This window comes from Protopterus annectens, chromosome 4.part0, assembly GCF_019279795.1.
Source record: "Protopterus annectens isolate FY-2018-M chromosome 4.part0, PAN1.0, whole genome shotgun sequence".
In the NCBI taxonomy this organism is placed as follows: domain Eukaryota; kingdom Metazoa; phylum Chordata; order Ceratodontiformes; family Protopteridae; genus Protopterus; species Protopterus annectens.
Window position 1 is genome coordinate 1,294,388,607 of NC_056733.1, and position 26,070 is coordinate 1,294,414,676.

The following is a 26,070-nucleotide window of genomic DNA, read 5'->3' on the forward strand; positions in this document are numbered from 1 at the left end:
TTCCCCATCCTCTCCATCTGTGTCAATGGAGGGCATCTTCAGACACAATCTTACTATTTTCAAAATAATTCAACAAATGTAATTTCCTAGACAGCTTAAACAATTAAATTTTTCAGACATATAATTGTGGCGAGATGTGGGAATAAATTTTAACCCATGCTGTAATACTGATAAGTTTGTACAAAACAAAGAGTTACCTGTAAGGTTTACAATCAGGTTGTCACCACTGGTAACACTGGTTGATTTTACTACATTACCAACATTAATATAGTCAATATCTTCTTTTCTTACTGTTAAAGTGTTGTCCCTCCTTGTTGTTCTGGAAATATCCCTGCTTTTGATTATTGTTGGTTCCAGGTCTGTTGTAACTCTGAAAGTTGTCCTGCATACAATTTGGCTGTTGGTGCTGTGGAAGGGAAAGAAAAGCCCCAGTTTCATTGTCAGATTCCCCAGCACTACTGTTGACTTCAGAAGAGGCAAAATAAACATTTACTTGCCATTTCCGCTTAGCAGAAGCAGCTCCAGAGCCCCATATGTGTTTGTGTTTTGTTTAACTGTCTTCTTGAAAATGTTCCCCGAGCTGTAATCTTGGAGGTCCCTTTCTAATTTATGAATCTTCCTTTTAATGATGTCACCAGAATTCGCCTCAAGTGAAGCATTCATTGACCATAGCAACTGCTCAAGGCGAGCTGTACCAATTTGTGCAGAGAGGGTAGAACAAGAGACAGAAATTTCTTCCCTTACTTTTCGTTGTTTAAGACCATCTCTTTCAAGTAAAATTTGGATTCATTCTTTAACACACTGATGGGCAGCCGCTACCCATCTAATTTCAAACGGTTTATCAGCAGGATCGGTAGAGTTGAAAGGAGTAGTGAGACATTTAACAAAACGCAGACCCCTGGGTGTAATATCTAGATCTAAATATCTCTTAAGTCCCAAAATGTTATAATAAATCACATTTTCTGTGTTAAGCAGCCTCTCAAGTTGATCAATATTACTATGAACCTCAGTGGAAAAATTATTACCAGCCATAAGCCCACCAACATTTTGAAATGGATTGTCATGATTAATTGAATAATGATGTATTTGTTATTTAAGTGTAGCTTGTGCTACACTGATGTTAACTCTGAAAGGCTTGCTAGCTGAGGTGCTGGAGTATTAAACAATTTTGGATTTTATGCTTCTGCAGTTGGTGTGTTTCACTTTTTCTGTGTCTTTTTTTATCTCTTCCTTTTACACTGGGGAAGCCGGAGAGATTGAAGTTGGAAAAGGCTATAAAGTCCTGAATAAACCTTGGGCAAAGTTGGATGAGTCTTCTTGGGATCCCTTTCCACTGGATAGATTTAAAGGAGGGGGACAAATACTTAGACTTTTGAATCTTTTTCTTTGGGGTCTCCCTTTTAACGTTAGATTTGGCTTCCAGTCGGATTTGTAAAATTGTGCTGTTTCTATCTGCTGTCATGGAGGAATCAGATAGCCAAACTTCCAAAAGCTATGCAGCTACCTCCTTCCTAACCAAGACTTGATGTAGTCCTCCCTCTACTTCAGTCAGACCAAAACAGGGTTCTGCCTTCTCGGCTGATGCCTGAAGTCTAGTCTGACTGGATGTGTTGGTTTCCTGATCCTTAGCAGATTCCTATCAGAATGATACTCTTTGAGTTCCAAAACTAGCACAGTAGAACAGACAGTCCCAGACTTTTGAAAAGAGGTGGACAAATGCATCTCTTCAGAAGCCTCTTGTGAAAGTTATCTCTTTTTCTTAGACTGAAGGTCGATACCCATGGTCATAGATTCAGTAGCCATGGCCAAGACCTATAGACATCAGTTTTCAAGAAAGAGTTTTAGAGTAGAAAGCCTACTAGGAATGGTTTTGGGAGTGAAAGATAAATAGATGTCACAAGACCAGACATTGTGACTTTCTCAAAGGCAGAAAACACATGCTGTGTGCATATCTATGTAAAGTAGCAACCTACCACATGTGCGTTTCCATTTCCTGACAGACATAAGCCAATATTATAAAGCACTTTTCACAAAGAAAGTAAGGAAGGTCCCCAGTGTGGACCACTAAACTTTAGATTCATGCTGACTTTGAAAACTGAAATGCTGGGAAGACAAGACATCTGACTAAATGCATCAGCATCAAGAAAGGTCTGAAATTTGGTGCCTACACATCCTATTTATGCCAGCACACTCATATACACTATAAATTTAAGCCCCCCAAAAGCTTAAGAAATATGGCCCAGATGTCTGATATCCTTGGCACGACACGTCCTATACAGCTTTATGCTACTGCACCATTGATCTAATGATGAATATCAATTGATTATTTTAAATGAAAGAAACCTGACTTTTGGTTTGGATATATTAATTTCCATTGATTCTACTGTACACCAAGCCATTCCAGAGCATGCTGGACATCACAGTCATATGATACTGAAAGGCTAACATTATCTTCTGACTACAAACACACAACCATCACATACCAAAGCTGGATACTATAGAATTTGTATTCTACCTTGATATCCTGCCCATGAAAAATCACTAGCAGGATTTTCATGGGCAGGATGAAAGATAGAACACATCTTTGGCAGAGTCTTAAACTCACCTTGAATGTATTTGACTTACTGAGAACAGGGGAACATTTCTCAGTCTTCAAATACTGGAATTAATGTCATAATATTGGGACTAAATAGATGTAACATTGGTCTTGAGATCCTGTAGTGTTGCTTGTTCCATCAAAAACACATTTCCTGGAATTACAATAGTTAAAAGTTGCTTAAAGTACACAAAATACATTTAACCTGTCTGAAACAACAAGATAAAATGTAATATATGATGAATGTTGTAATATATGACAAAATGTTGTAATATATGACAATCAGGGTGCTCCCATGTAACCCTTGATGTAGGAGGTTGGGTCCCTCTTACCCACCTACTTAATTTTTCTTTCTCTTAGCTCAGTCCAATGCAGTGTGAGGGCAAGATTCACTACAATGAAATAATTTATTGTCCTGTTCACCTAATTGCAGTGACCTCACAGTCAAAATAATTAAGTAGGTAACACCTGTGGGAGGCACAGACCCCTACAACTGGGATGTATGAAGTAATCTGGCTTGCAAAGTTATGCTCTTTTTATTTTCAGTAACTGGTTTTAGTTGGACAGAGCAGCAGCCATTTTCCATACGATGTGTGCAGTCCTTTTTGTGTGTTTCTGTTTAGTGAATTTAAAGTACTTAGTGGTTTTACAGATCTGTAAGCCTAAATGACTATGACTCTATTAGTAGCTGTTCGGCAATGCAGCCTAGAATTAGTCAAAGTACTTTGACTAAATAATTTAATTTTACATTCTTTTTCTATGCTGTGCTCTTACCAGTTTTTAAAATGCTAATCTGGCTTAAAGTATCTGCAAAAGATTTGAAGATGGCAGCACCTGTACAGCTTTGTCAAGTGAAATATGTTGTTATTCAATTACTTATCACGTGACTAGTGAAGATGCACTGTAGTTCAGCTAAGTAATTTGAATCCAAGTATGCCAGCAATGTTTGCTTCTTCATTGAACTTAGCTTTGACACTGGTGTGTTTGATGCCTTGGGTGTCATTTAGTATGTGTCCAGAGCTTGCATTTGACTTATGATGTATACAGTGGGAAATGAGAAGGCTTGGTTCTTTATGCTGGTGCTATAACCATAATGTAGTTTTTATCAGAGGAGCCAGATAGATTTGCTTCATATGTGAGGTAGGTGTGCACTGACACCCATTAGTGTCCTAATATGAGAAAGCTACCACTGAGGTTTGCACCCCGACCCATTCCACACAACAGAATGCAAGCAGTGGGAGGCAGGTATCTATATCTGTATCTATATCTATATATTTGGATGGGGCATTGGTGCAGCGGTAGCATTGTCACCTCACAAAAAGAGGTTCTCCATTTCAATTCTCACCTGGGGAGCCTTATGTCTGGAGTCTGCAGGTCCTCCCTGCATTTGTGTGGGTTTTCTCTGGGTGCCCCAATTTCCTCCCACATACAAAAACTTGTCTGGAGTGTTTCTCCCCGGGCCTTTGCTGAAAATTGGCTTTGTTCCAAGTCAGACTGTCCTGGTAAACAAATGTTAAATAAATAAATATATTTATGTCTATATATCTATACTCACCATAGCCCCATTGTGAATGTGTGACACTTGAGATTTGATATTTCAGTTTCATTAATCAGAATCACAGTTTATGGCTTTGAGGGAGGTAATGTGCTAGGCAAGTGGTTATTGGACAGGACTGGCTGAGTTTTTGAGCTTCACGGTCAGGTGGAAGACTTCTGATTTCTGTGATTCTCAGTAGTAGAATGTCTGATTATGTAGGAGCTCCTCCTCAGGATTTAGCCACCAACTATTTTCATAAGGTTCTACCTGTCTCACATCTTTTCTTCCCTCACTGAACATTTGTTCATCCCACTGCTTCTGCCTGCTTCTTATCAATCAGCACACACTGTACTCTCATTGATAGAGACTGTATACCTGGCACGTGAACCGCCCCCACCCCCCCCCCTAAATCTCATTAAGCTAGTGTATGACAAAAGTTAAAAGTTAGTATTTTAATGTTGCTGAAAGTAATACAAAGTTTTAAATGGTGTTTTCTTTTCCTGAAAAATATAACTTGATGACTGATATGTAAGATGAGTAACCAGACCCCCCACCCCCCATGTTTCAAACAGTGTGGTAGTAAACAGAACTCTGTTCTGTAGCACGCTGCATGTTTATCATAAGAACTTCGACTTCTTCTTCTGGCTTTTCCTGGTTAGGGGTCGCCACAGCGGATCATCTGTCAGCTCATGATTGGCAGTGGAGTTTTACGGTGTCAAGTTGCCAGCCCGGCGCCCAACCTTCCACAGAAGGCACTTGTTTATCATAAGAACAATGCATATAATTTAAAATAGGACTGCTGGATCAAGTAACTTCTCAAAAAATTTACAAGCAAAAATTCAAATGTATCAGAATTCTGTATTTCTGTACATTTCCACATTTATGATTGTGCCTCCTGTGTTAAATGTCAGCAATCTGACTTTATGAATTGTAAAACACTGGTAACAAATGTTATTGTAACAATCATGCCAGAATGCTGCAGCCATGTGCCTATCATTAAATACTGCGGAATGCTAATCACTCAAAGTGTAACCAGTGAAACCAGGTAAATGTTTTGCTTTCATTTCAGGTTCAGCCTACAAGCTTGTGTGCTACTATACAAACTGGTCCCAAGACAGGCCAGAACCAGCCAAGTATAAACCAGAAAATGTGGACCCCTGCCTCTGCACCCACTTGATCTATGCTTTTGCAGGCATGACTAGCAACTATGAAATCAATACTACTAAAGGGAACGATGAGGAGTTTTACCACTCTTTTAATCAGCTCAAGAAGAGGTAAGGCAACAATAATCTTCATTTTCCATCTGTTTAAGATTTCTTACCATGTTTATTATTCTATTAGTTTATCAATGATTACAACAGAAGAGGAACACCACAGTATAGCTGTAAAATTAAACTCCAGGAAGTGCATTAACCAGATAGGCATTTTTCACCAGAATATGTACACCGAGCTGAAGGAGTATTTAAAGAAAATACACACTTTTTATCCATTTAATATGCACCAGAAGAAAAAGTAACAGTAAAATTATTTAATTTTACTGGCATATTTCTTAACTGAAGGACCCTCTGTTAAATAGTCCTGCCAGTTTTGCCACAGTAATATCAGGGAGCATAATAGAATCGGAACAGAACACACCTTATTGTGATGCTGTCATCATGGTAATTACAACCTTATAAGTGCATGTACATTCTCTGCCTCTCATGACCTTAGTAACTACATTATAATATGAGGTTAGAATGAAACATGCATTAAAACTAGCTCAGATGTTGCTGACTCCATAGCACAGATGGATAAAGCCTTGACTATGACCCTAAGATGCAGATATGAGTAGCAGTTCAAGAACAAAAAGGTGCAACAAAGAGAGCTGGGAATGAAGGAGTGTCTGATACTATAGACAGAAAAGGAACAGTTTGGGTAGAGTGTACCTGAGCATGACGAGAAGTGCTTAGGCACTGTGGGTAGACTTGGGAACATGTAATATCATACATAGTCCATCAAGCCAGAACTGCATGCCCATTTTGGCAGGCACTTGCCAGGAATGCAGGGAACAGAGTACTTAGGCCACTGAAAAATATAACCATAGCCTGTGGCAGCCTAGATGACAGACCCTCCACTTTTCAGTTTTTGCCACAGGCACCATTCATCAGCAATGCAGTCACAAAAAGGCATTTCTAAAGTGTGGGGAAGATTTGGGCTATTTTGGGTAAAATAGGCTGTACAACAGAGGAACAACTGGGTCAATGGAATCTGTCTGGATGGGGCTGCAGATTGGAAAGCAAGGGGGAGAACTTACTCAGATGCTGTTAATCCAGCAAATAACAGATTTAAATGTAGTATGCAAACAATACAAGAGTTATGTACAATCTGTCAATGAATTCATTATTGGAAGGCATTCATAACAATGAAGTAATAGTAACTATATATTAGGATTACAAGTGTTGCTTAGCCTTTATTGCTATTGCTTACTCCATTTTGTCAGCCATCACTGCACAAGTGCAGAAGCAGTGATTATTTGATACCATTTGTGTGTTTGTGTGTGGTTGTATCTTTTTCTGAGTGTAGTCAGGGCTTCTATTTCTATTAACAGAGCTTCTTTCTTCTTGACTTAGTAAGCACTGTCATTATTTCCTTAAGTTTCTTCATTGACCTTAATCAGCTGGAAATAAATTAGTATCACAGAACCAATCATCCCACACCTTAGTCATGCTGTCTGCTATTACTAACCAATCTTCAAGAATCAGGATAAAGGGCCACCTAATGACAGTGGAAAAAGGAACATGGTAGCATAGTAGAAGATGGTCAGGATAAGATTAGTTGTATCTGTCTAAGCCTTGGTGGCTGCCCTAACAAAGAGTTCACAGAATTAGAAAACATAGATCAACTAGTGGTGGTAGAAAACAGAAGCAGTCAGATAGACAAGTATCCCCTTCTCTGTAGAGTCAGTGTATCACCTTGAATCATATAATTTCATATGTCCTCAACTTCTCTTAACACACAAAATTATACATAATCTCACTTCCTGCATAGCTGTAAGTACAGATGTTCTTCGTGTTTCACTATTGCAGTCATCACTTTTCGGTTATCCCTGCCAGGGTAGCCTCGGCCGCCCAAATACCAGAGACTTAGTATTTTGATGCTGTTGCTTAGGACTGACGTCAGGTCATCAGTAGTATAAAGTAAGGCAGTTGATGCCATTATATCGGTCTTTCTTGCCGTGGAGCCAAGCAGAAGCAGTTTCGCATGAGTGCGCGGTTGGCTGCTACCTGAGTTTTCATGTACGAATTGAAGATGAAGTCTTCTAAAGCTAAGTACCCCACTGGGGATTATTTTTCTTGGGCAAAATAGTTGAAAGGTTTTTAGTAGAAAAGGGAAATTTGAGGAGGTGTTAGTTATGTTGCTTGGTAGGCAGAAATTGTTGGCATTTAGCTGTTTAGCTAGAGCTTGTATAGTCTCAGTGAAGAAAGAGTTAAAAGCATCTGCAGTTTGTTGGGGGGAATCAGGGTCAGCATTAATTGGGGAAGGTGTTTTAGAGGTTCCTGGGGAGAGGAGCTTATTGACTGAGGACCAAAAGAGTTTAGAATTATTTAGATGGTTTTGCTGTAGTTCAAGGTAGAATTTCTTTTTGTCAGATATTACTGCCTTTTTAGTTAAATTTCTAAGCTGACGGAAGTGTAAAAAGTCAGGGTTATTTCTGTGGGATCTCCATGAGGCCCAGACTTTATTTCTAGTAAGAATAAGTTTTTTTGTTTCATGGGAGAGCCAGGGGGCTGAGTTAGATTTAATTCTAATGCTACGTTCAGGAGCATATTTATCAAGAATAGATAAAAAAGTTGTATTAAAGTAGATTACTGCATTTTCAAGAGGAAGCATTTTTAAGGTGTTCCAGTTACATGAACCGAGTTCCATCTGAAATAGGTCAGGATTAAAATTTTTGATGGTGCGCACTTTCCTTGTAATGTGGGGGATAGTACAATCAGTCTTTTCCCTAGTTATGAAGGTTAAAGAGTGATCACTAACATCATCAGGCAGGGTTCCTGTTTTGTAGTTCTGTTCGACTCTGTTTATAAGTATCCAGTCTAGGATGCTTTCTCTATTACTATGTTTATTTCGCCTGGTTGTACAGGTAATAGTTTGGGTAAAACTATGTAGGTTGATATGAGATGAAGGGTTTTCAGCATTAATGCTATTCCAGTCTATGTTAAGGTCACCTAGTATAATAGTTTCTTGTGGATAAGTGGCTGATACCCAACTGAGATAATTCTCAAGGATAGGTATGTTGTTACCAGGAGGCAGGTACATGCAGATAATATAAAGGGATTTTTTGGAATTTAATTGAAGTTTAGCAATGATTACTTCTATTTTGTTATCTTGAGTTGGTGAGTCTGGAAGGGTAGTGATATTTAGATGATTCTTATAAAGGATGGCAACACCACCACCTTTGCGGTTGGGACGGTCGAGTCTTATTATATTATAGCCCTGGGGAATAATTTCAGTGTCTTTAGTAGTAGGTTTTAGCCAGGTTTCTGAGAGGCAGAGAATGTCAAATGATTGAGTATGTAGGAGGGCATGCAGGTATGGTACTTTATTGTTTATGCTTTGGATATTAAGATGGCCTATTAAGAAGGTGTTATTAGGTTTAGGTGTAGACACTAGGGGAGAAGGGGAAGTAGGACCAGGGTTAGGGTGGATATCTCCATCTAGGAGGGAGGGATTAGTAGGTTTGTTTAAGAGGTTAATCCTTAGAAGGGTTTGTATTTTAGTTTTGTTCTCAGAATGCACTACATAGTTAAGGTGTGAGAGTCTATGGAATTTAGGTAAATGATAATTAGGGGTAGAAGAAATATTTGGGTATGGTATAAGTGGAGGGAGAAATTTTGTTGTGTGTTTGCTAGGGTGGCAGTGTTGGACATAAAGTTGTTTTTCATAGTAGGACAGGAGGTACATTGAGCATAGGGTGGAAAGAAGTAGAAGTGAGAATAAGAGCTGGGTAGTCTGGTGGGAAGCCATAGTAAGAGGAGTAGGAGTATAATAGATAAATATGAGAGAGTATGAGTTGAGATAGTAGAGAGGGTTGTATTACTGAAAAGATTAGAATTAGAACCAGGAGAAGTAAAGAGGGGATAGGAATAAAACAGAAAACGGAGTTAAATAAGGGGAGGTTGAGATGGGAGGGGGAAGTGAAAGGAAATAGGAAAGGAGAAGTAAAGAAATGAGTGGGAATATAAAGGTGGAGAAAGGGTATTGGGTAGGGGGTGATTTGATATTTGAGATTTGAGATTTCAGTTTCATTAATCAGAATCACAGTTTATGGCTTTGAGGGAGGTAATGTGCTAGGCAAGTGGTTATTGGACAGGACTGGCTGAGTTTCTGAGCTTCACGGTCAGGTGGAAGACTTCTGATTTCTGTGATTCTCAGTAGTAGAATGTCTGATTATGTAGGAGCTCCTCCTCAGGATTTAGCCACCAACTATTTTCATAAGGTTCTACCTGTCTCACATCTTTTCTTCCCTCACTGAACATTTGTTCATCCCACTGCTTCTGCCTGCTTCTTATCAATCAGCACACACTGTACTCTCATTGATAGAGACTGTATACCTGGCACGTGAACCCCCCCCCCCAAATCTCATTAAGCTAGTGTATGACAAAAGTTAAAAGTTCATAGGTTCATAGGTTCATAGGTTTATACTAGGCTATCTGCCCTAAGGCATTTATAAGCCTAGCCCAAATTTTTGTGGCTTACGCCACCCCTTATATGAAAAAATACTGTAACCATTAGTTTGTTGTGCCTCTGTCCAGCAGTGACACAGAGATGATTCCCGGGGTAAACTTACGATCTCCCATCCACAGGTCTAGATTTCTCTTGAACAGAGTCAGCGAGGTGCTCTGCCTCACATGGACCGGGATTTTATTCCACAGCATAGGGAGTCTCTGAGTAATAAATCTATCCCTCCAGCACGTCCTATTTATATCCGTGCTAAGGTTTAAGTCGCTTGCTCTAGTGGTTTTGGTGGATTTGGATTTTTTGAGGTGGAGCATGTCCATTAATTCCGGGTTGGACATGGCCTTGTATGTCAGGCACATGTCACCTCTGAGCAGGCGGTATGCGACTGAATAGAGCTGGAGTTTCTTCAATCTGGCAGCATATGACAGATTTTGGAGTCCCTTTATCCTTTTGGTGAGGAACTTTTGGGGTCTCTCCAATTGCTGCAGATGTCGGGTGAGATACATCCCGAATGGGGCATTGTACTCGATCATTGGTCTGATAAGTGAAGAGTACAGGGAACAATGACCTCACTAGATCTGGATGTGAATCCCTTCATGATCAGGTGGGCAATGTAGAAGGTCTTTCTAACCACTTTAGCAATGTGAGTGTCAAAAGAAAGGCCACTGTCAACCTGGGTCCCCAGGTCCCTGATAACCTCTTCTGTGCTTAGTGGATTGCCACCTATATGGTAGCTTGGGGTTACCTTGTTTTTCCCGAAGGGTATGACTATACATTTTTGGCGTTTAACTTCAGGCCATGGCTCTGGCACCAGCTATCTGTTTCCGTGAGTCCCTTCTGAAGGATATCCATGTCGGATGCACTTTCCACTATGGCGCCCAGTTTGCAGTCGTCTGCAAACTTTGTCAGCCAAAGTCCTCCCATGTTGGCCTGTACTTCTGAGAAGTAGATGCCAAACAATAGGGGGCCAAGGACCGAGCCCTGTGGGACACCACTTGTGACCGGCTTGGAGTCTGACACAGCGCCAGCAACTCTAACCCTGTGGGTTCTGTCCTTAAGCCAGTTTGCAACCCATCTTGTGACATATGGGTTTACATTTAAGCTGGTAGTTTTTCTACAATACCCGAGTGGGGTATTGTGTGAAAGCCTTTGCAAGGTCAAGGTAGGCTGTATGGACTGCCTTTCCTCATCAATGGCCTTGGTGACTGTTTCAAAGAAGTCGACCAAGTTCAAAAGGCATGATCTTCCCTTGACAAAGCCAAACTGGGTCGGGTCCAATGTCTGCAAGTCCCCTATATCTTTGTTTATGAGCTCCATTATGATCCTCTCCATAGCTTTGCAGACTAGACTTGTTAAGCTTATGGGCGGTAATTACCAGGGTCCGTGAGGCGCCGCCTTTGTGGAGTGGGACCACAGTTGCCGTACGCCACTCCTTGGGCACGTATCCTGTGGTAAGGCTGAGATTAAACAGCTGCCTTATGTGCGGGTTTAATTCCTCATTTAGCTCATGTAGCACACAGCCGGGGACACCATCCGGTCCCATTGATGCTGTGTTTTAGCTTTAGAGAGCAGCTTTCACCTGCGCATTTGAGATGTCCGGGAGGCTACACTCGGCTGGGATAGTTATCTCTCCTTTAGGGGGGGAGAGGGGGGAATAATTACAGTTAGTATTTTAATGTTGCTGAAAGTAATACAAAGTTTTAAATGGTGTTTTCTTTTCCTGAAAAATATAACTTGATGACTGATATGTAAGATGAGTAACCAGACCCCCCCCCCATGTTTCAAACAGTGTGGTAGTAAACAGAACTCTGTTCTGTAGCACGCTGCATGTTTATCATAAGAACTTCGACTTCTTCTTCCAGCTTTTCCTTGTTAGGGGTCGCCACAGCGGATCATCTGTCAGCTCATGATTGGCAGTGGAGTTTTACGGTGTCAAGTTGCCAGCCCGGCGCCCAACCTTCCACAGAAGGCACTTGTTTATCATAAGAACAATGCATATAATTTAAAATAGGACTGCTGGATCAAGTAACTTCTCAAAAAATTTACAAGCAAAAATTCAAATGTATCAGAATTCTGTATTTCTGTACATTTCCACATTTATGATTGTGCCTCCTGTGTTAAATGTCAGCAATCTGACTTTATGAATTGTAAAACACTGGTAACAAATGTTATTGTAACAATCATGCCAGAATGCTGCAGCCATGTGCCTATCATTAAATACTGCGGAATGCTAATCACTCAAAGTGTAACCAGTGAAACCAGGTAAATGTTTTGCTTTCATTTCAGGTTCAGCCTACAAGCTTGTGTGCTACTATACAAACTGGTCCCAAGACAGGCCAGAACCAGCCAAGTATAAACCAGAAAATGTGGACCCCTGCCTCTGCACCCACTTGATCTATGCTTTTGCAGGCATGACTAGCAACTATGAAATCAATACTACTAAAGGGAATGATGAGGAGTTTTACCACTCTTTTAATAAGCTCAAGAAGAGGTAAGGCAACAATAATCTTCATTTTCCATCTGTTTAAGATTTCTTACCATGTTTATTCTTCTATTAGTTTATCAATGATTACAACAGAAGAGGAACACCACAGTATAGCTGTAAAATTAAACTCCAGGAAGTGCATTAACCAGATAGGCATTTTTCACCAGAATATGTACACCGAACTGAAGGAGTATTTAAAGAAAATACACACTTTTTATCCATTTAATATGCACCAGAAGAAAAAGTAACAGTAAAATTATTTAATTTTACTGGCATATTTCTTAACTAAAGGACCCTCTGTTAAATAGTCCTGCCAGTTTTGCCACAGTAATATCAGGGAGCATAATAGAATCGGAACAGAACACACCTTATTGTGATGCTGTCATCATGGTAATTACAACCTTATAAGTGCATGTACATTCTCTGCCTCTCATGACCTTAGTAACTACATTATAATATGAGGTTAGACTGAAACATGCATTAAAACTAGCTCAGATGTTGCTGACTCCATAGCACAGATGGATAAAGCCTTGACTATGACCCTAAGATGCAGATATGAGTAGCAGTTCAAGAACAAAAAGGTGCAACAAAGAGAGCTGGGAATGAAGGAGTGTCTGATACTATAGACAGAAAAGGAACAGTTTGGGTAGAGTGTACCTGAGCATGACGAGAAGTGCTTAGGCACTGTGGGTAGATTTGGGAACATGCAATATCATACATAGTCCATCAAGCCAGAACTGCATGCCCATTTTGGCAGGCACTTGCCAGGAATGCAGGGAACAGAGTACTTAGGCCACTGAAAAATATAACCATAGCCTGCGGCGGCCTAGATGACAGACCCTCCACTTTTCAGTTTTTGCCACAGGCACCATCCATCAGCAATGCAGTCACAAAAAGGCATTTCTAAAGTGTGGGGAAGATTTGGGCTATTTTGGGTAAAATAGGCTGTACAACAGAGGAACAATTGGGTCAATGGAATGTGTCTGGATGGGGCTGCAGATTGGAAGGCAAGGGGGAGAACTTACTCAGATGCTGTTAATCCAGCAAATAACAGATTTAAACGTAGTATGCAACCAATACAAGAGTTATGTACAATCTGTCAATGAATTCATTATTGGAAGGCATTCATAACAATGAAGTAATAGTAACTATATATTAGGATTACAAGTGTTGCTTAGCCTTTATTGCTATTGCTTACTCCATTTTGTCAGCCATCACTGCACAAGTGCAGAAGCAGTGATTATTTGATACCATTTGTGTGTTTGTGTGTGGTTGTATCTTTTTCTGAGTGTACAGTCAGGGCTTCTATTTCTATTAACAGAGCTTCTTTCTTCTTGACTTAGTAAGCACTGTCATTATTTCCTTAAGTTTCTTCATTGACCTTAATCAGCTGGAAATAAATTAGTATCACAGAACCAATCATCCCACACCTTAGTCATGCTGTCTGCTATTACTAACCAATCTTCAAGAATCAGGATAAAGGGCCACCTAATGACAGTGGAAAAAGGAACATGGTAGCATAGTAGAAGATGGTCAGGATAAGATTAGTTGTATCTGTCTAAGCCTTGGTGGCTGCCCTAACAAAGAGTTCACAGAATTAGAAAACATAGATCAACTAGTGGTGGTAGAAAACAGAAGCAGTCAGATAGGCAAGTATCCCCTTCTGTAGAGTCAGTGTATCACTGAATCATATAATTTCATATGTCCTCAACTTCTCTTAACACACAAAATTATACATAATCTCACTTCCTGCATAGCTGTAAGTACAGATGTTCTTCGTGTTTCACTATTGCAGTCATCACATTTCGGTTATCCCTGCCAGGGTAGCCCTCGGCTGGCCCAAATACCAGAGACTTAGTATTTCGGTTGCTGTTGCTTAAGGACTGACGTCAGGTCATCAGTAGTATAAAGTAAGGCAGTTGATGCCATTATATCGGTCTTTCTTGCCGTGGAGCCCGAAGCAGAAGCAGTTTCGCATGAGTGCCGGTTGGCTGCTACCTGAGTTTTCATGTACCGAATTGAAGTTGAAGTCTTCTAAAGCTAAGTACCCCGCTGGGGATTATTTTTCTTGCACTAACCGATGTCAAAATAAGTTAATAATTGTCTCACCTGTGGAAAGCAAATACTACACAGAGACTTCCACTCTTACTGTGTCACTTGTTTAGGCCCAGACCACAATGTCCCCAGTTGTCGCTTCTGTGCTTTGTTCAGCGTCAGAACTATCTGTCATTGGGCTCTTATTGTAGCCAGATATTTTCGTTTACAGACCTCAAATTCCAATATGGCTTCAGTAAGCCATCTGACAGCAGATCTTCTGAAAAAACATAAAGATAAAAACAGAAACAGACCGCACAGGTCCAAACCTACCGATGACGCTTCCATTAAGCTAGTCGTCAGTCCTCCGGTACCCAGTGTGGCGCTTTCGCAGCCCCTGATGCCTACTTCAGTTGATTTGCAGGCTGCTACCAAGACCCTTTCGGAGTCCGGTATGCTGCAAAACTCTTCTTCGACTAAGGATCCTGCGGTCGTCTCTACCTTGGATGGGTCCAGAGCTGCTGAGCAGGCACTGGCTTCCAAGGAAGTCCTTCGCACCACCAATTCTTGGCACAAACTGACGTCTTCTTTTGCGAATACCATTCTTTCAAAAACGACCAAGTTTCTTAGGCCCAGGTTTGAACCACACCCAAGAAACTTGCCTCAGTCTCAAATGCTTAAAATGGCAGAAGACCGTATCATGCTGATCAGGGCAAGCCAAGCTACCCCCTCCAAAAGGAAAAGAGATTTGTCCCCTGTAGTTTTGTCTGAACAAGAGTCAGATGACTCGGATGCATCTGAGTATGAAGACATGCAATCCCTTTCCACTTATGAGGATTCTGAAGCAGATGACTTTATCCCTTCAGCCTGTCCCCCAGAGGATTTTTTTTCTTTGGGGAAACTCTGCATAATTTAAGGGAGCATTTCCAATGGGAGAGTCAGGACTACCCTCAGTCTAAAAAAAGACTCAGGGAATTTCTAGATCTTCCACAGCACAGATCCTTGGCCATCCCTTCAGTCCTGAATGTTGTGGAGGATGTTTTCCTTGAATCCAGCTTTACTCCGGACGCTCTACCTCCTGCTCCCAGAAAACCAGACAGGTACTGTAGGGTCCCTGACTCATACAAATATCTTTTTAAAAATCCAACAGCTGACCCTGAGGTCATTTCTCAAGGGCCAAAAGGGATTAAAGCAACCTCTGTTAAGAAGCCCACCCCCTCAGGCAAGGATTCCCGAGCTTTGGACAGATGGGGTAAAAAAGTATACAGCTCAGCTACTCTTGCTATCAGGGCACTAAATTGTCAGTTCCATATGCTGAAATTTCAGCAGCATACCTTGGAACTCTTTAAACAAAAAATGTCTTACTTTCCTGCTTGGGCAGTATCTACAGAATTACAAGACTTAATGCATTCTGCAAGTCAAGTAACTAAACATACTTTGCATTGTGGTTTTGATGCCCTAAAAGCTTCTTGTAGGGCAGCAGTCACTGGATCTGTCATTAGAAGACATACATGGCTTAAGGAACAACCCCTGCCAGACCATGTCAAATCCAAATTGTTGGATGCCCCCTTGCACAAAGATAATTTGTTTGGCATTAATGCAGAAGAGGTCTTAAAAAAGATGAAAGAAAAAGCAAAATCTATGCAAACAGTTAAGTATTTCTTACAGGTCCAGCCCCCTAGGTTCAGCAGGCATTGTCCCTCCAAGCAATGGTCCTTTCCTGCTCCGAGTAAACCACTCCAGCCTAGGCTCCATGGGAACAGACCCCCCTCAACAGCAGCCCCAGGGAATGCAGAGATCTAAGCAGTGGACTACTAAGCAGTGGACTACCTCCACTTCAAAACCAGGGAGTTCTAAGCCACCCCCTTATGGTAAGAACTCACAATGACTCACCTCCTCCACTCCCCCCCCCCTGCCCACCTTCACTTACCCCTAGGAGGAAAACTCTCCTTTCACTCAAGCACCATTACCAAGGACCAGTGGGTTCTGAACATTGTGTCTCAGGGATACAAATTTTCCTTCAGAATCCTCTCAACCCCAACAGGGTTCCCAGCTCTACCACCAAATCAGTGGGCAGAGGTTCAAAAGCAAATCCTTTCCCTGTTCTCTATGAGGGCAGTAGAGCACGTTCCTGCAAAACAGATAGGCCAAGGCTTCTACTCCAGACTTTTTCTGGTGCCCAGGAAAGAAGGCATCTGGCGCCCCATCCTCAATCTATCCATTCTAAACACCTTCCTGGTGATTCCAAAATTCAAAATGCTCACCCTCCAGCAGCTGCTACCCATGCTCTCCAAGGACGCTTGGCTGGCCACCCTAGATCTAAAAGAGGCCTACCTCCACATTCCTATCAGGGGAATCTTGCAGGAAATATCTCCACTTCAGGGCAGGATCTCAACACTTTTAGTTCTCTGTGCTTCCCTTTGGCTTATCTACTGCTCCCAGAGTTTTCACAAAATGTCTGGCTCCTGCTATTGCCTTTTGCCGACAAAGAAATATTCAAATTTACCTATACTTAGACGACTGCCTTATTCAGGCATACAGCCAGGAAAACCTGCTCAATCACCTGGCCTTTGTAAAGACCCTGCTAACCTTCCTGGGGTACACAATTAATGAAAGGAAATCCAAACAGGTGTCCACCCAAAAGAAAATCTTCCTGGGAGCACGTCTGGACATAGCATCCCAGATGGCATACCTTACACCAGAGAAACAAATTTTCCTCACAGCCTACTTCTCTCAACTAGCCACCAGGCCCCAGCTATCTGCAAGGTAGATCCTGCAAGCTCTGGTGTTCATGGCATCTTGCGCACTACTCATTTCATATGCCAGACTGCATATGAGGAAACTTCAGTGGTACCTAAAGAGCCTTTGGTGTCAACATTCTCAAGACCTGGAAACTCTTCTACCTATAATTCCTTGCCTCAGAAAGGATTTTCTTTGGTGGGCAACAGCATGCTCCCACAACAAGGGACTGCTCTTCTCCCCAGCCCCACCACCCAGACCCTCACCACAGATGCATCAGGCTACGCTTGGACTGCACACCTGGATGGCAGGTGTATACAAGGCAAATGGAGCCCACAGCAAATCCCTCTGCACATCACTCAAAATGAGATGATGGCTATGTAGCATGCTTTGATAGTTTTCAAACCCCTTATCTCGCCAGAGGTTCTCCTGATCAAAACAGACAACACCACTGTGATGTGGTACATCAACAAGCAGGGAGGGACTCACTCCTACCCTCTATGCAGGCTGGCCATGACCCTTTGGCTCAGAGCCTCTTCCATGCAACTACACCTGTTAGCACAATACCTATCAGGCTCTCTCAACTCTCTGGCAGACCAATTAAGCAGAAATCTTCTGGACCCACATGAGTGGCAACTCAACAGAAGTACCTTCACCCTAATAACTCAGAAATGGTGAACCCAAAAGGTCGACCTCTGTGCCTCCCACACCAACCATCAGCTCAGCAAATTCTGCACCAGGGAGCATCACTGCATGGCTTGGAAAGTGGATGCCCTATCCTTCCCCTGTATCAATCTATCTGTCTGTGCCTTTTCTCCCCCTACCTCTCATCCCCAGGGTACTGCTCAAAATAAGGGAGGAAAAACAAAGGGCCATTCTCATAGCTCCAGACTGGCCCCGACAACACTGGTACCTCTTGCTGTGCAGCCTGTCCCTGCTGCCTCCTTAACATCTTCCTCAGATTCCAAACCTCCTGACCCAGAGGGAGGGGGAATTCATGCATCTCCAATTGCAGACACTCAATTTGGCAGCTTGGCTTATTCCCTAACCCCTAACCAATCTGCCGTCCTCAGTAAACAGGTTCTGGATGTTATCTGGGAGGCCAGACATAACATCAGGAAGTCTTATGCAGATAAATGGAAAAGGTTCTGCACCTGGATCCAGGCTAAGGGAGCCAATACGGCACAGCCCTCCATCCTTCTCATCCTGGATTACTTAGCTGACTTACTACACAGTGGTCTCTCTTTCTCCTCTATAAAAATTAATACCTCTGCTATTTCTGCTCATTTTCCCACTGAGCAGCTCCTTTTCTCACACCCTTTGATCAAACAGTTCCTCAGAGGGGCTAGCAACTAGAGGTCCCGAGAAGGGCACCAACACCAGCTTGGGACCTTAACTTTGTCTTGGAAAAGCTCACTTACCCCCCTTTCAAACCAGCTTCTTCTGCAGAGCTAAACTTTCTCTCCTGGAAGACAGCATCCTTTATGGCCATCACTTCAGCCAGAAGAGTCTCTGAGCTGCAAGCATTCATGGCTGTGGAACCCTTCATCATCTTCCATGCAGACAGAGTATCCCTCAGAACTAACCCCTCCTTCATCCCTAAGGTGGTGTCCAGTGTGGCTCTTAACCAATCCATACATTTGCCCACCTTCTTTCCTAATCCCCAGAACAAGGGGGAAATGATTCTTCACTGTCTAGATGTGCAGAGACAGCTCAGATTCTATCTGGACAGGACTAAAATACTTCAGAAAGTCCAATCAATTGCTGGTTAGCTTTGCTGCAGGGGCAGAAGGCAAAGCCATCTCCAAGCAAACCATTTCCAAATGGATAGCACACATCATCCATTTCTGCTACAAACAACATAGAAAGCCTCCCCCCAAGGGGGTCAGGACACACTCCACCAGAGCAGCCTCCACCTATGCAGCTTTCCTCAGAGGAGTCCCCACCAGGGACATCCTGGAGACTGCCACCTGGAGATCTGTTCACACTTTTACCAAGCATTACCACCTGCCTCTCTTCTCCAAATCCAGGGCAGGGTTTGCAACTACAGTGTTGCAGGGCATCCTAGCCAGCCCCTAGATTCCTTGACTGCCTCCACCCATTTCCTCAGCTTTGGGAATCTACCCAAATGTGATGACTGCAACAGTGAAACACAAAGAACATAGTACACTTGTGTACACTTACCATAAATATAGCTGTTCAAGTGTATTCACTGTTGCAGTCCTGGTTTTCCTCCCTACATCCCCCTTATGCTCTTTCTCCTTTTATTACTATTCTTCCCTGTTGTTCTCTTTTCCTGAAATGTAACATAATTTGATTCTGTGAAAAGGCTTAGGCTCCGCCCATTGGAAGTTACAGTGCAAACTTCCTGAGCTCCATTGGAGTGAATGAGTTAATGAAGGTCTGTTTGACAATGAAATTGTTCTGATGAAGTCATATTTATTAATTAAAGAAGATGAAAGTGCTTAACATCAGTGCAAAAACATCATGTATAATGGTGACAGCAACAGACAAATATATTAATGTTTCAAGACAACCAGAATGAACTTCGATTTGAGCACTAGAATAATGTTTAAAGACCCATTAAAGCCAGACAGTTTATTAGCCTTACAGTGAAATCCAATTATCTTCACAAAACTCAGTAAATGTTAAAGTTTCTGCCTCTTCTGTTGTTACATATTAACTCTATAACAGAAAAATACCTGCAACTACTGCATCAAACACTACTTCCTCTGCCATTACAGATCTAGCATATAACGCCCCTGCATTTTAAGAGACTTTTTACGACTCCTCCAACTAGTAAGTGTCCACAGCAGGGGGGAAATCTTTACAGTAGGAGTACACCAGGGTTACTTTTCAGAGTCATGGTCCACAAGGAGCAGCAGCATGCCTGAGAAAAGGGGCCTACACTGTGTGGCTGCCGTCATAGTCAGTACATCAGTGTGTCCATTGATGAAAAAGGCAAAACCTTCAAGGGAAATTATAAATAATATTAAGTATAAGAAAATAACCTAGTATGTCTGTGGCAGTCTACACAGATACTTGGATGGGCAGGTATAATTAGCTCATGACTGGTGTACTGAAATCTCAGATTCCCAGTATTCATAAGCATAGAACTCAGTGTATAGGCAGTTACTCTACTCATTTTCAAATGCCATTTTGATAAAAAAAAAAAAATTCAAAGAATTCATAACATGAGTAACAGCCAGCTGTTCTCCCTGTATTTCTGTAATACATGGGGTAAATATTAGACAATTCAGAGATATGAAATATATGTCATATTATATGTCTCTTTCTAAAAATCTGTCAGTCATGACCTTACAGTAGAGTAATTGTCATTTGCTGAACAACCAGTTAAATCCCAATATTATCTGATGTCATGTCAAGAAGTAAAGTTCTTTAAAATTTTATATTTATTTGTACAGAATTTTAATTCACCGTTAGAAAGATGGACCAGCTACATCCTTCAGAAATTATTTTGCTGCAAGGTAGCTTAGCAGAAAACTGGATGCTTTAGATTCAGAAACTCAATTTATTCTTCATTGTAATTACAGTAGCTGAGAACCCTGAAAATGTATAGTGTTCCATGTGTTTGCATGTCACAAGGAAACATGCCTGGGAGCTATTTATTACACTTGCCTTTCAAGAAGAGAAGAAAGATAAAGTAGCAGCAGCTAAGAGATAAATTCAGGAATTATTGTTTCCCTGGAGTGAATTTGTTATTCATTCATTATGTGTTCTTTACAGGGCAATAAAATTGAATCGGTGAAATGTTATTAAAAGAGAAAATAGCAACCATGATAAAAATAATGCTGCAGGAGGTTCAAATATTATTTTAAGGAATGGAACTATAGATGATACACATTCTTTTGTAGAAAATTTGAATAATACCACCACCTTTTTTTCAAATTCAACTTTTCTTATAATATAAGGAAAATTTCCTTGATACATTAATATCTCATACAAATTTCAGATTTAAATCCAGCATACACAGAAAACCTACTTTCTGTAATTCATATTTACACTTTTTCAGTATTCACCCATTTTTGCAGAAGAAAAGTATATTCAAAGGACAATGTACAAAAATGTCATCACATCATGAAGATGTATCGGGGTAACCAGAGAAGTTAAAAGATATGTTTTTGGTTAGAGGTTACCCTGTGAATTTAACCAACCCTTTTGTCAATGATGTATTTTCCCAATGGGGAGTAAGTATAAACCTTTGTTGGGTACAGTATTGCAAGTGGATGCGTTATTAGATGGTGGGGTGAAGTACAGAAAAGCACTTATTGTACGATACAATAACTTTTTGAATGAACTTAAGAACATAGTAAGGAAGAACTGGAGTATATTTAAAGTTAACCCAGGGATGCTTGATATTTTAGGTGGAGAACCCATTTTTTTAAATGTTTGAAAGGAAGGTTAATATTTCTCCCAGATTTTACTTTCCAAAAGATAGGCACCACTCTGTGCATTTATTTTGTGTTTATATAACATTTCTCTAAAGAATATTTTAAAATCTAAAATTGTTTCACAGAATGGAAATTGTTTAACATAAGGGTTAGTGCACATTGCAATTTGTACTGTTTGTTCTGTCTTCTACATAGGGAAAAATGGAACAGCATCTTAAAACACGTATTCATGAACACAATCACGATAAACAAATAAAAACACAAACAATGCATTGTACCAACACTACTTAGTATGCATTCCTTCTGTAAATTTAATTTTGGAATCGTGGAACATATTAACCCTAACCCGTGAGCTGGTAATTGGAAGGTTCTTTGGGAGGAACATGAACTGATTTGGCAACTTAGATTGTATGCAGCTTTTTCAGCACGACCAATTGATTGTACCAATATTTTGCCCATTTTGTACATGAAATCTAGAAGTTTATAAAGGAACTTAAACATTTTGTGTAGAATTAAATGTTTATGGTTAAATTGTCCGTTGTAGGATATATGAATTAAGTTTTTATTAATACCAGCATATATAAATACAACATTTCTTGCACATAAAATGACATTGGCTAGGATTCAGTAAATTCCATGTAGGAAAAGTGGTATTGCTACATGGAGTGAATGGTGTTCACATCCACATCCCCTTCTCAGCAGCGCACCTTTTATATTAATGAAAGCAGGCTACTGAGATGGATCTGCAGACATGAACACTGAATGAGTGCAGGGGGTGTGTTGCAGTAGTGCTCGCAGATCTGTAACACACCTCCCACACTGTCAAAGTGTCCACAAACACTGAAAGCAAATAAAGACAATGCAATGCAGGGGGTGTGTGACAGGAACTTTAACACACCCCCTGCATTGCCAAAGTGCCGTATGGCACATTACAGTAAAAAGTGTGTGTCCTCAGACATACACCTCAACCTCTTACAGCAAGAAATCTGGGCAAATCCATTAAATAAAAGTGGAAGAAAATGCCAAAAATAGGGTCACTTTTTAAATATTACTCTTACAAACTTAGAAGTTGATAGAATGAGATGCTTTACATTACCATGGATTGTCATGAAGAGTATGTGGCCTGCAACTGACATGCTGATAGTTGTATACTGAGATATATCTATTTAAAATGGTTGTATGAAATATTTTTTTTCATTGATATGTGAAGTTTAAGCACAGCTGAGTGGGTTTGCGCATTTTGCTTAGCACTGCTTAAATATCTTGTAAGAGTTAAATAGAAATGTATAGGTGAAATCTTCAATGGCAAGTTAACTTAGTGGTTAGAGTTCTGATTTTGTGTGCAGTAGTTCACGCTCTGAATATCAAGAGAGACTGTTCATCTTTCATATGGGAAAGCATTGTTAATTTTTATTTATTTTTAATGATGTAGTAATTGATATTTGTTAACCAGGGTAGTGTAGCAGGTCCAAGATTGCAGTGTCAGTGGATATATGATGTGAAATCCCCCATGTAAACTCAAGTGTCCCATACAGTACAGTCACACCCTAAGGAAATGTAATCAAAGCACATAGAGGTACGTCATGTAAAGTAAAATATATACACCTAATAATATGTCACTAATGAATAAATAATGTCCAATCTGTAAATAATTTTTGAAATGAAAACTAAAATGCTTAGCAGTGCTTAGCCAGTCTGAGCAGTGCTTAGAAGTATAATTCTAAGCAACCTTCAGCCCAACTAAGTGGATTTGTGCACTGCTAACCACTGCTCAGCATTTGCCCCTTTAAGCACTGCTCAACTCAGCTTAGCGGATTTGCGCAGCACTGAGCTGTGCTCAGCATTTTCAAAAATTGGTCAGTGACAGCAAAGGGTGGGAATATGGCCTTGCTTAAACTGCACAGGTGGGAATATAGCCAGAACCTGTTATAGTTTGATCAGTGCAGGAGCTATTTATTTATTTTTATTTTTATTTTACATTTGTTAACCGAGAAAGTCCGACTTGGAACAAAGCCAATTTTCAGCAGAGGCCCGGGGAGAAAGGCTCCAGATAAAAATGTCTCAAGCTAGAGAGGGAGCATGCTTCTGGGCATAGTGCTGGAGCATTTTGGAGTCCAGGGTCATGGCTGGGGTCTTTGTACACCACTATGATGATAGACTGCTGCAAGGTCAATACCAGGGCTCCCAATACAAATGTGAGGCCTGGGATCATCTGGCACATGACCTCACCAGTGCCACTGGAATCTCCTGAACTGATGATCAGGCATGACATCACTATGCCGACCTACAGCATTGAAAGGGGGTGTTCTTGGTCCAATGGATCCAAGATGCTTGAGACGGGAATCCCCCAGTAGTTTGTAAGTATTTCATCTATAGCTGTTCCAAATTCTAGCTTGAATATGTGATAGACAGGTATGCAAAATGCTTTTTTTCCCCTACAGCTGCAGAGGAGAGGGCTAGCAATGTGGAAGCCCATGCAGACAGACTGGCAAGACTGTGCCAAGAGTCTGGTGAGTACAGGTCCATCTTGCAGTATATAATGCAATAAATAAGTAGGATTGCATTGTTTACTGCCAGTAGGTATAGTGTGTTCTGATTGTACTGAATAAATAAAGTTTGTCAGACCAATATTGATCTACAGGATATGCAGTACTACTGAATGTAGAATCTCAACTGTAATAAAGCACTGTATCATGTTACTCAAATAAAGATTTATACTACAAACTGTTGTTTAATCTGGTATGTAGTTAAAGAAATAGAATGTGTGCAAGCTTCTTCCCAGCAAATATGGCTTTGACAGCATGCATTAACCGAGGTTGTTCTGATAACCAGCTGTTATGCAAAACTGTAGATTGTGGAGTTGTAAAACAAAATATAAATGAAATATGAAATATGTCCTACACTAACATCTGAACCTTGGATAGTAATGTATAATGTATTATAGTGTGCTCTCTGCAGCATTGCCTTGTGTTATCCTTTCTATCCAGATGTTATTATTTCAAAGGATTAATATACCATACACTAACTATCTGTCATGCATGAATCTCAGGCATGTATGTTCAACTGTCACCACAGCCTTTGGTGACACTACACTTAGATTATAAGGTCAGACTATCTACCCAAGAGTATTAGGCAGAAATCAGTTACACACGAGACAGTTGGTCCCCAGTAGCTCAGTGTGATGAAGAAATAGCTTTGTTGTTCATTTTTGCACACCCAGACCATGGTTTGAATCCAGGGAGTGGTACTAAGATGTGTGAATATTTACACCGAAGTAATCTTGAATATTAGTGGAAGGAGTCAGATAATTCTGGCTTGTTTATTGCTAGATATAGCTAATTCCACCTAAACGCTCAGTTTCTAGCATTTGTTTGATACTAAAAAGCCTATTTCAGCTGTTTATTGCACTTACTGTTTGCACTTTTAAAATTGTTTCTGTGAGCATTTAAACTATTTTTGGCTTGTTTCTTGCTAGTTATAGCTAATTCCGCGTAAACGCTCGGTTTCTAGTGTTTATTTGATATGAAAAAGCCTATTTCAGCTGTTTATTGCACTTACTTACTGTTTGCACTTTTAAAATTGTTTCTGTGAGCATTTAAACTATTTTAACTGTTGTAGGCTACACACTCAAGTGTGATAGCCGTTTTACTGTACTTTAAAGTGATTATTTTGTTGTATTTGCCTTAACGTCTTAAAAAAAACAACAAAAAAAATCTATTCCACACTTGTTTCCCACCCTTCTGAAGCTAGTAGAGTCCAGTTTTCAGAGTTTGCTGAATCCAAGGCTGTATTGTAGTTTCTGTGTTGCCCATACCTTACTTGGATAGAAGGATGTTTCTCTGTTGAGAGTGGGGAGCTTTGAGCAGCCTGTCACTGGAAGAGTGCTTTTCATCTCAGAATTTGTAGTTTATTGGCCATTTTGGGCTAATTTTGATCCCTTTCTTCTTTCTGTTATAAAATCCCGCATTTGTGCATTTTTGTGCTTGTATCAGCTCAGCAAGATCCTGCCCAGGTGTCCTGCAGAGTCCAACAGTAGCAGAAGGAGAAAAGAGAGACTTTGGATTGATTAAGTACTTTTTTGGCTTGTTTCTTGCTAGTTATAGCTAATTCAGCCTAAACGCTCAGTTTCTAGTGTTTATTTGATACTAAAAAGCCTATTTCAGCTGTTTATTGTACTTACTTACTGTTTGCACTTTTAAAATAATTTTTGTGAGCATTTAAACTGTTTTAACTGTTGTAGCTACACATTCAAGTGCGATAGACATTTTACTGTGCTTTAAAGTGATTATTTTGTTGTATTTGCCTTAACTTCTTAAAAGAAAATAAAAAAAAAATAACCTATTCTACACTTGTTTCCCGCCTTTCTGGAGCTAGAAGAGTTCAGTTTTCAGAGTTTGCTGAATCCAGGGCTATATTGTAATTTCTGTGGTGCCCATATCTTACTTGGATAGAAGGAAGTTTCTCTGTTCACCGGTGGGGAGCTGCAGCACTAAATAACCCCCAGCACTCAACCCCCCGCACCTGCCTGGAGGGAATAGTCTATATA

At 40.6% G+C, this 26,070-nt stretch overlaps 2 protein-coding genes across 2 annotated transcripts in view; both read left to right on the forward strand.

Moving 5' to 3' along the window:
- Positions 1 to 5,411, forward strand: part of LOC122800439 (acidic mammalian chitinase-like) — a 117,782-nt gene extending 112,371 nt beyond the window's left edge. Inside the window, exon 3 of the mRNA XM_044069883.1 lies at positions 5,203 to 5,411. Coding sequence (XP_043925818.1) covers positions 5,203 to 5,411 — 209 coding nt within the window. The remainder of the gene's footprint in view (positions 1 to 5,202) is intronic.
- Positions 5,412 to 5,481: 70 nt separating this feature from the next.
- The window catches only part of LOC122800440 (acidic mammalian chitinase-like), a 468,856-nt gene continuing 448,267 nt past the window's right edge, over positions 5,482 to 26,070 (forward strand). Inside the window, exons 1-2 of the mRNA XM_044069884.1 lie at positions 5,482 to 5,509; positions 12,117 to 12,345. Of these exons, the coding sequence (XP_043925819.1) occupies positions 5,482 to 5,509; positions 12,117 to 12,345 (257 nt within the window). The remainder of the gene's footprint in view (positions 5,510 to 12,116; positions 12,346 to 26,070) is intronic.